At 35.3% G+C, this 13,993-nt stretch overlaps 2 protein-coding genes across 3 annotated transcripts; one reads left to right on the top strand and one right to left on the bottom strand.

Moving 5' to 3' along the window:
* The first annotated feature begins 169 nt into the window (after positions 1–169).
* On the top strand, positions 170–11,828 carry unc-40 (Netrin receptor unc-40). The gene is made up of 17 exons (NM_059263.11): positions 170–251; positions 452–535; positions 2,073–2,253; positions 4,325–4,553; positions 4,632–4,692; positions 4,960–5,100; positions 5,346–5,796; positions 5,888–5,997; positions 6,462–6,782; positions 6,832–6,995; positions 7,050–7,408; positions 7,851–8,818; positions 8,867–9,250; positions 9,300–9,389; positions 10,226–10,326; positions 10,382–10,852; positions 11,194–11,828. The coding sequence occupies exons 1-17, from the start codon at positions 233–235 to the stop codon at positions 11,305–11,307; spliced, it is 4,248 nt and encodes a 1,415-aa protein (NP_491664.1). The 5' UTR covers positions 170–232; the 3' UTR covers positions 11,308–11,828.
* On the bottom strand, positions 11,811–13,035 carry aprt-1 (Adenine phosphoribosyltransferase; the record flags this gene model as incomplete). Of its 2 annotated transcripts, NM_059262.10 has the most annotated exons (3): positions 11,811–12,040; positions 12,085–12,412; positions 12,937–13,035. In NM_059262.10, the coding sequence occupies 3 exons, from the start codon at positions 13,026–13,028 to the stop codon at positions 11,903–11,905; spliced, it is 558 nt and encodes a 185-aa protein (NP_491663.1). The 2 variants fall into 2 exon arrangements, with proteins under 2 accessions (NP_491663.1, NP_001407543.1); NM_001420561.1 differs by lacking the exon at positions 12,937–13,035 and having other exon boundaries at positions 11,903–12,040; positions 12,085–12,405.
* Positions 13,036–13,993: the final 958 nt, after the last annotated feature.

The following is a 13,993-nucleotide window of genomic DNA, read 5'->3' as shown; positions in this document are numbered from 1 at the left end:
TCTGGAGCTCTTTTGACGACGTTCGACCCTGTTTTTGACTCTTTTTCCGTTAAATATATTTATTTTCTATTCAAAATTATTTTTAACGACCTCTTTTCCATCTTTTTTTCTGTGTTCAAAAAATGTGTTCAAAAAATCCAAAGGTAAATAAAAACATTATTTATTTCAGACCCTCTGCATCACCAATAGAATGCGATAATTCGACAGAAGTTATTTAATTCATTCAGTAGAAATGATTTTGCGACATTTCGGTGAGTTCCATCTTTTTATCTTATCAATTTTAATAATTTCTCCGTGGAAAAGTTTTAAATATTGTTGTTATCACTTTTGTGTTGATACAAATAAAATTAAAATCCTATAATTTCGTAGTAAACGAAGTATCTAAACCCGAACCTCTGAAAGAAAACAAAAGGAAATTAAATAAAACTTCATTACTATTTATAATTTTCAGGTTTCATTCTTATAATTCTGACAGTTTATCTGTCATCTACTCATGCCACAACACGGAAACATCATCGTCGATCGATTGATAATGGTGAGAGTTTTTCACATTTGAATTCAAAAATATATTAAAATGGGGGAAGGAAGATGACCATCTGGCATTCTGTCAAGGTGTCAGTCACCGGCAACATAATTTATCGATTCAAGAATGGAATTTTGAAAATAGAAAAATATAAATAAAAATCATCTTAAAGTCAATACTTGGCACTGAACTACCTTGTGGCTATTTTTAAAAAAAATTGACTCCATAAAAATAATACAAATCCAAGAAAAGTTACGTTTTTTTTAATACTCTTACCTATAAAACACTTAGTTTATCGTCGAATTAATGGTTTTACTTTGAAAAAACCTTCTTTCAAAATTATTCTCAATTTTCGAGTTCCGATCTAGCAGAGTTGTTCAGCAATCTTTTAGTTCCTTCACACCTTAAAGATGGAGCAGCGATTTTTTTGTCCCCAGAAGAGAGACATCTTGAACGTTTTCTAAATTATGGCGGTTTAGGGAAAAATTAAAATTTTAGTTAATTTTGACTCCGCTTTTGAGAAGCCTCATTCCGTCACTCGGGGCCTTATTTCACTACCCCACGGTGGGTACCACCTTTAAAGAAAACTTGACGCCAAATTGTAGCATTTTTCACTACAAACCAAAAGTGGATAGCTCAATTCCCCAGATTCTCTAGGCGTTTGATGTTCGAAAGATTGTAATCTCTACACAAAATCCACCAGATTCGTTCATTTCATTATTGTGTGTGTGGGTCCCAATGGTTCCACATGAAGTCTTCTCTCTCTCTTTTCTTCTTACTCTTGGAATGAATTGTGACACAAACACACACACACAAAACGAAATGCCATCATCTTCTTTAGCTTCCACCACACAAATCTTTCTCTTCCATCCCCTTTCGATTTCAATTGATGGATGAGGCAATATGAGGGACACGGGTCTTCAGTTGATGGTGTTCCCTTGATTGCATAATGCTCCGGGAATACATTCATTCATCATTTAAATGATGATGATTTCTTATTGATGAGTAGCAAAGTTCTGTTTCTAAACATTTACGAAAATGTGAACTAATTGGCTCCAATTTTTGAGCGGCGGAAGAGAAAGAAGGACGCTTTGGGTTTATTGTTATTTCGGAATGGTCAAGGTTGAAGACTGAGAAAGCTACAAAATAATAAATCAGTTGTGAAAATATGTTTTAATTCTGGAAAAAAATAAGGATAATTTAGTTTAACTAGTAAGGTACAGAAAAATATCAACAAAAAAATTAGACGCGATAAGTGGCATTTTACAGTATTCCCCAATTGATAAGGACTTTTTCGGTTTTTAACTGCATTTTTTTCCGTGAATTCATAAAATAAAGGTTCTACGATGCCGCATGTATCACAAAAGAATTTATCGAGCATGTGAGAACGTATGGAATAATGACTGAGGAAGAAAAATGAATGGTTATTATTATAATAGTATACGTTTCGTAAACCTTTCTCGGAATATAAATGGTCATAAGATTCTCGATAAAAAAAACAATACGAATGACTTTCTGAAGGAAATCCTTTATAAAACCTTATTTTCAGATGCTCGGAATCTTGGCTTTCAATTCGTAATGGAACCACGACGGAATGTGACTGTTATGGAATCATCGTCTCATTTATTAGAATGTAGTTATGTTCTGGCTCATGAGAGACTTGTACACGATGTCCGAATTGAATGGAAACGTGATGGTGTGTTGCTCAGTGAACGGACATCTTCTAGAATGTGAGTTTTTTTACAACTATTTGTTCGGTTTAAAATTTTTTCGATTTAAATTGATGTTCAGTGTCAATACACTTATAATAGTTTTTAAAAAAAATTAGATTTTTCAATATTCACCGTCATTCGTTTGGCAAATTTTGCAAAAATGTGGACTTTTAGGTAATTGTTATAGGCGAACTCCTAGAATTTTTACATACGAAAAATTGAAACATAATTAAAATATGAAACTAGTAGAGAAAAAACATTTTTTTGATCGACTTCCAAAATTATGATTTCAAAAAACATGTCAAAATATTTTGAAATTTTTGTTACGATATTTGGACATTTTGAGTATAAAATCAGTTTTAAACAATATCCCTACTGCACTTTTAACCTCGGTAGAAAAAGCTCACACTTTTAAATTGGGTTGAAGCTGACTTTTTCGTTAAAAAAAAGATATCAATTGTGCTATCTTGTAATCTTTAACCTTCTTTCCAAGTATATGGTTGTTTGAACACTCTTAACTTATTTCACCAATAAAATCGGATGCTCACATTCTTCACAAGGACTCCTTTGTGGATTCTCGTCAAAGTTTCGAAAATATGCAAATGACATTGAGACATATAACTCATTTAGATGGTGTATCTCCGTTCTATCGGAATGTGTGTATATACACTTGTTTCTTCTCCTTCTTCTATTCCTAATCCCTTCAAGAGCATGCAAGCGAGTGGAAGTAGTGACTTTTACATGTGTCTTTCTATGCACATATAAAATTTCGTCCTGGCTTATTCATGCATATGTGCATAGGAAGGACACTTTTGACCGAGAGGATTGGAGTCTATTGTTGAGAAGCTTTTGTTGTGCAAGAAATTGTTTTTCTGCATATTTCATAACTTGTAGTTGTTTTAGTTTCCAATGGCCACTGAAATGTTATGAAATTTGCCGGAAATAGACCGAAAGTTATTAAGCTTAAAACCGAAAGTACAATCAGAACAGAATCAACACATTGGAATCAAAAAAGTTCACACAATTAACTATATGTTCCAATTTTTCAATTTCCTTGCTTTGAAATTACCACTTTAAGATTCTGTTAATATTAAAGTTGTTGGTTTAAGCTTACAAAGTATCTATATATTGTGTAACCAGATACTATTTTCGCCTTCACAACATTCAACAGAAGTAGACCACCCGCCAAAGACGTATCCGCGACAATTTCCTGCCATTTGTCATGTATCTCCTCCTACTATAATGCCATGTCACCATTATTATTCTGGCATTAGAGCTAGGTAATATTAGGTCAACAATTGTTTTCCTGAAGCTGTCTTTGCCGGGCCTGTAGTCGTTCTTCTGTTGTCATGGTCATTAATCAGAGGCGACTGTGGGTGATTCGATCGAAATTGAGAAACGATGGGTGGATGTCGTCAAGACGATTGATTGACAGGCTCAAGGTTCTGTTGAAGACTATGCAAATGGCATTGAACAATTTTTGCAGTTTTAATTTCATTCAATACAAATGAATCATCAAAGTATGAATGGAAACTGGTCAGGGATAAGCTTATCCGAGTTGGATTTACTTTTTCAAAATGGAAAACTTGTTCACATTTAGTAGCAAATAGCCTTCGGCGAATATTTATTTTCTTATTCCATGAAGCACGAAAGTGCGTATTACAAATCAGGGTCTGAGAATTCTGGTAGTCCTTCGTAGATGTGATGAGCGCGTTGCACACACGTAAATGTGCGCATACACACTCATTCACTGAGACCATCTGTCAATTGCACACCACAGAAGTACTTGGAAAAGATAGGAAGCGACCCACAACCATATGGTTGCCAACGATGATGGGAATCGCAATAAAAATGAGAGAAAAAAGTTTGGGAAAAAACTTGAAATTATTTGAGAACATAGCAATATAGTTGCTTCGAATTTTCGCAAGAAATGTTTGTATGAATGTATAATAGAATACTGTAGTACGTAGAGCTCTACGTAGAGAAAAAAACAAAATAAATTTGAAAATTCTTCAACTAGATAACATCTTAATTTTGAAATAGACATATTAAATGCAATTTGTCTAAATATTTAAGTTTTTTATTTCAGAAAAGTAATGTCAAATGGTTCATTATGGATAGAATCAGTGAGCAGTGCCGAAGAAGGAACATATCAATGCGCTGTACATGTGACTACAAAAAGCGATCAAACAAGTGATACGTGGACATTTTTGAGTCGAAAAGCTACGTTACGATTGGCGGATTTGGCAAAGTTTGAACTGCAAGCGATTGATCGAACTCTAGCAAAAGGGCAGCCAACTGCGTTTCATTGTCTTATTGTGAGTTACTATAAAATATTTTGAGATTTTATTGAAATTGAGTTTTCTTTCAAATGTTAAATATCTAAAATCTTTCAGAACTCGAAACCAACCCCAACAGCAGTTTGGCTTCACAACGATGAACCTATTGTAAATGGTGGTTAGTTTTTTTTTTCTAAAAGAAAGTTGAAAATCTTTGTTCCTGTAACTCCCTGGTCTCTTGGGAAATTTATTTCTTTAAATTGATGAACAACTGAATTTGTTCTCGCTTTGTGTCTTTCAACATTTTAACCAGTAAATTCTTTTGTGTAAGCAAAAAAGAAAGAGATTCAAATGGAGTTGACCATTAAAAAAGGGAATTAATGAGGCTCCAAGCCCATCTGTGCACTTTTGACTGAACATAATTGTCTAATTTAACTCATTTCAGGCGAATATCACATTCTACCAGTGTCAAACACTTTGGAGATTAGTTCCACTCAATCTAGACACGAAGGGACGTATAGGTGTACGGTAGAAGGTGCTGGGAAGAGAAGAAGTAGCCAAACTGCACGATTGACCGTTACTACTGGTAATACTAACTTTTATATTAGGGATGTGCGGTAATGACCGGTTACTTACAATTGTGTATTTTAAAAATTTTTCTGGAAATTCTCAGAGCAGCCATTGAAGATGTTCGATTTTGCTATTTGCTAATTGAAATTTCAAACAGTTGCGGAAAAAAAGCAAAATCACAATTTGCCAAAAAAAACTTTTCCGCCATCCCCTGCTTGATAATTTTGAAGGTTACAAAGTTACAAAGAGATTTTTTTTCAGAAACAGTATCGAATGAGCTAGTTTTCATCACAACGCCACGTCTACAAGTTGTTGAACAAGGCGACGAATTCTTACTTGAATGCCTTGTTGCCTCACTAATCAGACCTCAAGTTAGATGGCTCAAAGATTCTCGTCAAATTATTGTCGATGGAGTTCGTATTCGACGTGTTGGCGTATCGTCAATTCTTGTCTCACGTGCTTCTATCGAAGATACTGGGCTATACACTTGTCGAGCTTCGAATAATGATGATTCAATTGATCGAGCTGTATCTGTAGAAGTTCGTGCTCCGCCGAGAATCACTACACGACCTACCACGAAAGTTGCTGTTGAAACTGCTGATGTTGAATTAGAGTGTGGAACGGCGGCTGCTAGACCAGAGGCACGCGTTAATTGGTACAAAAATGGAGAAGCAATAATTGGGAGCGAGTATTTTGTAATTGAGCCGAACAGGTGAGAATTCTTTTGAAACAGGTTTAGGGCATTTAATTTATTCTATAGTAATATCAAAATAAAATTCCACATTTAAAGAAAATAATTTCAGACTCCGCATCCTTGGAGTCGTACGAGCCGATCAAGCAATCTACCAATGTATTGCAGAAAATGATGTTGGAAGTGAACAAGCTAGTGCACAACTTCTTGTTGATGCTCCAGGTGTGCTTTATATTCTGTTCTCTCTAAAATTTGGATTTGAAAAATCTTTTTGGAAAAAAATCCTTAAATTAAAAAAGTTTGATGTCTCTAGGACCAACATTTCTGGCGAGTCGCGGATTAACAACCGCCACACGACTCAACGAAACAAGAACAAAAGGGCAATTGTTGTCCGATGGTATATCATTTGTGTTTTTTGGCTGAAAATCTATGTTCTTTTAATAACTCTAACATTGTTTTATTTTACAAAATCACTGGGGTTTTTCTTTCAATTAATTGGGAGTGTCTTTAAGGTTTTGTGAATTCTGATGCAGTGTGTTCTGCTTTAAAAATTATGTGCCCTGGTACAAATTTTTGGATAAAATGTCACTTTGGCTATTTCACTCTCAAAGATTTTTGGTTTTTTGTGAACACTGTTTTCTTGCATTAATACTATCGTATCTCTCTATTTCAATAAATAATTTCAGATTCATCATCAGTGGCTGCTTCCTCAGGAGTTCCAATGACTTCGTCTGCACCGTTAGGCCTCCGTTCGACGTCTTCTGGTTCTCGCTTTATAAATGTTGAATGGGATCCACCAGTTCAAAGAAATGGGAATATTATGAGATATCATATATTCTACAAAGATAATTTAATCGACAGAGAAAGGATGATCAATTCATCAAGTACATCTGCAACGTTAACATCTCTACAACCATCAACAATGTATTTAATTCGAGTTACTGCTGAAAATGAAGCTGGAATGGGAAAGTTTAGTGATTCACTTAAAGTTACCACAAACAAAGAACGTAGGTTTTCATTTTTTTTTTTGCATTATTAAAAAGTTAATTATTTCAGAAGCAGTTCCTGGAAAAGTCGCATCACTAACAACAACTGCAACTGGCCCCGAAACGATTGACATCCGTTGGAGCCCACCAAGTGGAGGACAACCTGCCCTTCGATACAAAATATTCTATTCGCATGATCCATTGGAGAAAAATGAAAAAGAAACATTGATTACGGTACTTTTTCACGTTTCGATTCATTTTTACACACGTTTCTATGATTAATTTCAGACCTCGACAACACATTATACACTTCATGGAATGGATAAATACACTGGATATCAGATTCGAATTGAAGCTGAAGGATCCAATGGATCGGGGCTTTCAAGTGATACTGTGAAAGTACGAACACAATCCGATGAACCATCAGCACCGCCTGTAAACATTCAAGCAGAAGCTGATAGCTCAACAAGTGTTCGAGTTAGTTGGGATGAGCCAGAAGAGGAATCTGTTAACGGAGAAATTACTGGATATCGGTTGAAGTACAAGACAAAAGCTCGTGGAGCCAAAGGCAATACTCTTGTGATTGACGCCACTGCTAGAGAGTATACTATGGGAAATTTGGAACCGAATACACAGTATCTGATAAGGTATTTTATAAAATTTCAAAACACTACAACTATTTCGAAGTTAAAAAAAAACTTTAAAATTCATCGTTAAACAACATTAAAATTTGGAGTAGCACCATAGGGAAATGTGTTAAAAAAAATAGTTTTAAAAATAAGTTGAAACGAATAATTATCTATATAAAACACCCAGAAATATTCCAGATTTCAGAAAAATTACAGTCAAAATTTTGGAAAATTGACGATTTTTTAAAATTTGACTTTTTCAAAAAAAAAATAGGAAAAAATTGATTTAAAATGTTCGGAAAAAAAACGGAGACTGTAGATATATCAAAATATGTTGATGTTTATGAGAAAAATACGAAAATGGTTTTTAAAAATTGAAAAATTACCGGAAATTCAGAGTTTTATTTAAAAATCGAAAATTCGATCAATTGTGAAATAAAATCATAAAAAAATTTTTCAGAATGGCAGTAGTGAATCACAATGGAACGGGACCCTTCTCGGATTGGGTTTCTATTGATACTCCTGGACAAGATAAAGAAGAACGAACACTTGGAGCACCGAGAGAGATTCGACCACATGCTGGAATTGATTATATTCTTGTATCATGGCTTCCACCAGCAGATGAACAGAATCTTGTTAGAGGATATCAAATTGGATGGGGATTGAGTGTTCCTGATACTGAAACAATTCGTGTAACTGCTTCCACAACTCAATATAAAATTGCCAGATTGCATTCGGAACGAGATTATGTGATTTCTCTTCGAGCATTTAATAATCTAGGATCTGGATTTCCGATTTATGAGACTGTCCGAACATTGTCTCGTGAAACTCCATCACATTTCAATGAAGATTCTGATTCTGACGATTCTGACGTTGGATCCTCAGAATCTACTCCAGTTGGAGTGCGTGCTGAGGCAATCTCTGCAACATCAATACGTGTTATGTGGACGGAATCTGATGAAACTGCTTTCAATACACAGTATACAGTTCGATATAGTACAGCTGTTGATGGGAATCAACATAGATACGTGAATAGCACCGAGACATGGGCTACTGTGGAAGGACTACGACCAGCTACTGAGTATGAGTTTGCGGTTAGAGCTGTTGCATCAAATGGGCAGTTGAGTACTTGGTCAATGGCTACCAGGAATCGAACATTAGCGGCTCCACCAAGTTCAGCTCCACGTGATCTCACTGTGCTGCCTGCAGAAAGTGGCGATCCTCACTCTTCAAGTCTTCATTGGCAACCTCCGAAATATTCAAATGGAGAAATTGAAGAATATTTAGTGTTTTATACGGATCGAGCTTCTCTTGCGGACAAAGATTGGACAATTAACTATGTAGCTGGTGATAAGTTGTCACATCAAGTCAGCAATTTACTTCCAAAAGCTAATTATTTCTTCAAGATTCAAGCAAGAAATGAGAAAGGTTTGGGAATTATTTTTAGGTAATTTATATTTAATATCTATTCTTCAGGTCATGGCCCATTCTCTTCTGTAGTTGGATACACTCCATCAGGCGGTGCTATTCTATCAGGAAAAGATCGTCACAATGCACGTGGGCATGGATCAGCGGCTTCTGGCGATACAGTTTCCTTAGTCGATCAACTTCAATCTCTTCTTCACTCTAACCCATTGTATCTCATACTTTTGGCTGCGTTTGCTCTGATTCTGATCCTTACACTGATTCTTATCATAATGTGTTGTTGGAAACGATCTAGTGGTGGAGGGCGAAAGAATGGATATCAGTCTGGAAAAAAGACGAGTGCCGGAGCTGGAAGTGGAGGTGGAATAGGTGGTCTTGGAGGTCCACCTAATGATTTATGGATTAATGGAACTGGAAGTCATATGAGAGCTGGTGGTAAGTGTTACACAATCTAGGTCTTATCCAGAATTTTATTTATTTCCAGCTTCTGATTATATGGTTGATGGTCTAGCAACCGCCCATCTTACTGCTGCTGACATTGAATCACCCACACCTAGATACCATCATCTACAAGGTATTTTTAAATTCGATCTTATCTTCCTTCCAATATTTATCAAATTATCCTTATTTCTCTAACAATCTTCTTCCCACTGTGCCTACCTTAAATTAAGTTTTCTCCTCCTCTTTTCCCTTTATATCCTTAGTTTATCTCTCGTCTTCATACCAGATTCGGTTTATGGATCTATCCATGGTAGTGGAGGTGGTGGTGAAGCATCAGGCCCGCTAACAAGTCGGCCACCACGAGCTCCAAAGCGAGGTACCGGCTCGAGAACTACACCGATGGCACAATCGATTTGTTCCGCGATTGGAACTACTGAAGATGAAGATGAAGAGCCGGTTGAAGCATTAGTTTCTGCAAAAGTTCGGATTGAAAGACCTTCAGTTACTACAAGAGCCAAGGCTGTAGTCACGGGAGTCCACGGTACACAAGATTTGATATTTCGATTTGCAGTGAAAAGGATTGCTTTGCTTGGCTTATTTTTAGTTGTTTGCTTTAAAAAATAACAAAATATCAATTAACCTGATATTTCTATCCTTACCAGTAATATATCAATCTACAAAGTGTCGTGAATGTCTGTTTTGTCCAGAATCTTCAATGTAGAGACTTTCTTACTTTTACTCACGTGAATGTTGCTGTTTTTCCATTTCCCAGCCTCTCATTTACCTTGTTTTTACTTTACACGTTTTTTTCCATTAACACGGACGGAGAAGGCGTATTTTGGTATATGTCGTTTATTCAAAACAAAAGTAAAACGATGAACCTTAATACGTCTTCGAGTCATTTTGACAAAGCTAATTTGAACACAGAATTTCATTTATTTTTTCCTTTTTTTTAACGGAAATTTTCAGGGCAAGGAACTCTAACACGAAGTTATCATCAAAGCTCACAAAGTCTTGAAGGACGACAACGAACACCTCAAGTGGTTTATACAGGAACTGGAAGGCATCAGGTTGGAGTCATTTTTGAATTAATTGTTTTAAAAAATAATTCTTGAATTTTTTCAGCCGATTCAAAGAATCGACTTTGAAAGTCCTTATGGTTCATCATCTGCAATTGGATCCGCCTCGACTCCGCCTCTCCCAATGCAAGCTCCACCTTCTGGTCCACCTACAGTAATCGATGGATACCGTACTCTACGTGGAACACCTCCAAATTCATCAGCTGCAAATGCTCTTCGGTCATTCACTCAATTGGCAGGAGCAACACCACCTCCACCACACTCTGCGGCATCATCATCTTCTCGACCGACTATTATTGCAGCCGGTGGACGGCAAGTTCCAGTTGGAAGAGCAACTGCTCAACCACGTGTCAATGTTGCAAATATCTACAGTCCATTTGCATCATGCTCTGCATCTTCTGATGCAGGAGAATCAGATAAAAAGAGTGGAGAATGTATGGAAATGAGAGAAACCACACCCATTAAATCTAATACAGCTGGTTCATCGAATGGAGAGAAGATGAACACAAATATGAATGTGAGTTGAATTTTTTGAATTGAAACTTTTCCTACCACGAACTGAAATTTGAAACATTTCTAATTTTTATGGATAAAATAGAAAATTGTCAGTTTTTGAATCTATGGACAACTATAGTAAACTATAGATATCTAGAAAAAAATCTATTTAAAAATGACAGTAAATTATTCAAACATATCTCCAAAAATATCGAGAAAAAACTGGATTATTAAATGATTTGAAATTTTCTTCCAAAAAAATTATCGTAAAATTTCCAATTTTCAAAAACCGCGGACTTTTCTCTCAAAAACGAGGACATGGCATAGTTCTATTTTTATTATAAATGAAGTCAATTATTTCAGCCTTCACACTCGGCAGAAGATCTCAACGCACATCTTGAGAACCTTGACACAATGCTTGATGATCTACAACAATTACAGCACAATTTGCATTTTGAGACGAGTATGGATAAGTAATAATAATCTGGTATTTTTTTGATAATTTGAATTATTAATTTTGCATAATTATACTTCTTTTTCTACAAAAAACTCCCACTTTCATTTTACATTACGGTCATTGTTCATTCTTTTTGAAGCTCAGCTCAATTATTTTCTATGTACAAATCCTTTAATTTTTGTATTCCTACTGATCTGTTTTATCTGTTCTTATAGTACGTATTGAATCCTGATTACGAATTTCTGGTTAATTTTCAAAAATTGACTTGAAAATCGTTTGAAAGAGTTTCAAAATCCCAAAATTTCCGGTCTTCCTTTTTTTTCAGTTCATCTAATTTTTCAAGCCCCCACTTGCATATGACGAGGTATACAAATTGATCATGATTTCTCATCGCCCACAAAACATTCTCTTTAATAATTTATCAAATGATTGCTCTGTTCTCTGCTGCTCCCTTGTCATTCTTTCCATGATTTTATTATTTTTGCCTTTCACATTTTTTTAAAGATTGAAATAAGTTTGTAATGATAAAGACTTTAACTTTTATTAAAATCAATTTATATTTAGATCAAGTGAATTAACAATCGAGAAGCTTTCAGTCATTTTCAGATATGGTTATTAAGCGCTATCATAGGAGATGAGAGTTGTCAGATTAACATCCGGAAGCTTGGAACGACCATTCAATGGTGCCAGTTCTATGAGAACAAATGCCTCACCGACTTTTCCACCAGCTTTCACGACTAGATCGGTGGCAGCCTGCAAAAAAAAATTTTAAAATGTTTTCTAAAAACGTTACATACTCTTAAAGTGCCTCCAGTAGCCAACAAGTCATCGATCAAGAACACAATATCCCCATTTTTAATTGCTCCTTCTTGAATTTCAACCCGATCCTCTCCATATTCTTTCACATACGATGCTTCAATCGTTGCTCCTGGGAGCTTTCCCTTCTTGCGGATTGGCACAAATGGAACACCCAGCTGAATGGCAACTTGTGGTCCGAATAGGAATCCCCGTGCCTCTAAGCCAGCAACTGAATCCACGTGTCCAACTGTATGACGAACGTGATCGGCAATGACAACACAGAGCTCGTTGACGAGTTGAGGATTTGTGAACAATGGCATTATATCACTGAAATATAGAGAAATTTAGATTTTTCGAAAATTATCTCTTTTTGTGTCTTTTATTGTCCTTCTTTTTTGAAAAATCCTAACTTCTTCCCGTTTTTCAATTAATGATATAATTTAAAACTGTTTAAAATTATCGTAATTTCATAAGATTTTGGCACGCCATCATAAAGGGACATCAATTTATTCATATGGGTCTTGACGCGAAAAAAAGTGAAAAATGCAAGGAAAAATTACAAAACAATTACCACAAACTTTTTTTGCGCCGAGACCCATCTGAATAAATTCGTGCTAAATATGAACGCATATCAAAATCTTTTGAAATTACGATGAAATAAAAATTTAAGTTGTGCACGTGTTTTCAGCTCGACCATTCGGTGTAATTTGTGCAAACACCGTCACGCGCAAATGCAGACATTTTTGCACGCGCTGCGGTGAAATTCCTCTTGGCGAATTCAAATATTTTTTCCCGCCTTTTTTGAAAATTTTCGAGGCGTTGGTCGAGCTGAATACACGTGTTGTGCATACCGAAAATTAATGCCTTTCTTCGGGAAATCCTTCACCTCCCGGATGTGTTGCTCGATCTTGGGTCGGATTTGATCGAAACGTGGAAGTGTCATTTTCAGTCTGCAAAAAATGTTTATTATTAAATATTGAACTGAGATCTCAGCTGAGATGAAAATAGAGAAATAATAAATTTTTAATAAGGTTTCGATGATGTCGACTAGAGTTCAATTAAATTAGAGGGTATCAAAATAATGACAAAGTGACAAATTTTAAAGACAGATTATTTGGAGGTAAATTGAATTTTTATTTTAATGAATTTTCATTCAATTCTTATTCAGGAGCCATGTGATTTTTAATTGAAGAAGCGTAGGCTTTTGAAAATAATTTGTTTTTCTAATTCCAAATATCAACGTTCACATTATAAATTGTGGAAGGGAGGAATATATTTGCATATAAAAGATGAAAAACGAAAGGGAGAAAGCAGAGAAAATGGGAGAAGAGAAAAGAAGTGGGCGGAGTCTGGAGCATCTCCCTCACGGATATCAAATTAGGTTCCGTTGACGTTTAAGTGGTGACTACGCGTTTTTCCACTCAGAAAAATGGAGAAAAGTGCACCGCCTATATAAATGTTTTTTGTATGACTATCTGAGTATCTTTTAAATGGTAACTGGTCGGTTACAAACAAGAAGATACACATTTGATAGCTTATCATTTGAAATTATAACGAATGAAAAATCAATATTAATTGATAAGACATCTAAGATAAGATTGTCTGAACTGCTCAAAGTTCTTATTTTGAATTATGTTATTTAGGATAAAAGGAAAAGAATGCTGTTAGATTTTTCGCTGTTTTTTGAGGGAATAATTGAAAAAAATTGTGTTTTTTTTTGAAAATTGAAAAAAAAAATCGTAAAAGATTACAGGAACTACAGATTTATCGGAATTTTTTACTGAAATTTAAAAATGACCGAAAGTTATTGAATTTTTTTTCAAAAATAAAGAAAAGAACCGACTTTTCAATAAGTCCCGAGGGAAAAGTTTTAAAAAAACACGAAAAGAAGATTTATATCTGGTATTT

The sequence above is a fragment of the Caenorhabditis elegans genome, chromosome I (genome assembly GCF_000002985.6).
Source record: "Caenorhabditis elegans chromosome I".
NCBI lineage: Eukaryota > Metazoa > Nematoda > Chromadorea > Rhabditida > Rhabditidae > Caenorhabditis > Caenorhabditis elegans.
The sequence above is the reverse complement of the archived record's forward strand: the minus strand, read 5'-3'. Positions and strand labels throughout refer to the sequence as shown.

Excerpts from the sequence above, each read along its gene's own strand:
- unc-40 (NM_059263.11), top strand. Across the intron at positions 8,819-8,866 it reads TCAAGCAAGAAATGAGAAAG|GTCATGGCCCATTCTCTTCT; the intron begins GTTTGGGAATTA and ends TCTATTCTTCAG. Across the intron at positions 9,251-9,299 it reads AAGTCATATGAGAGCTGGTG|CTTCTGATTATATGGTTGAT; the intron begins GTAAGTGTTACA and ends ATTTATTTCCAG.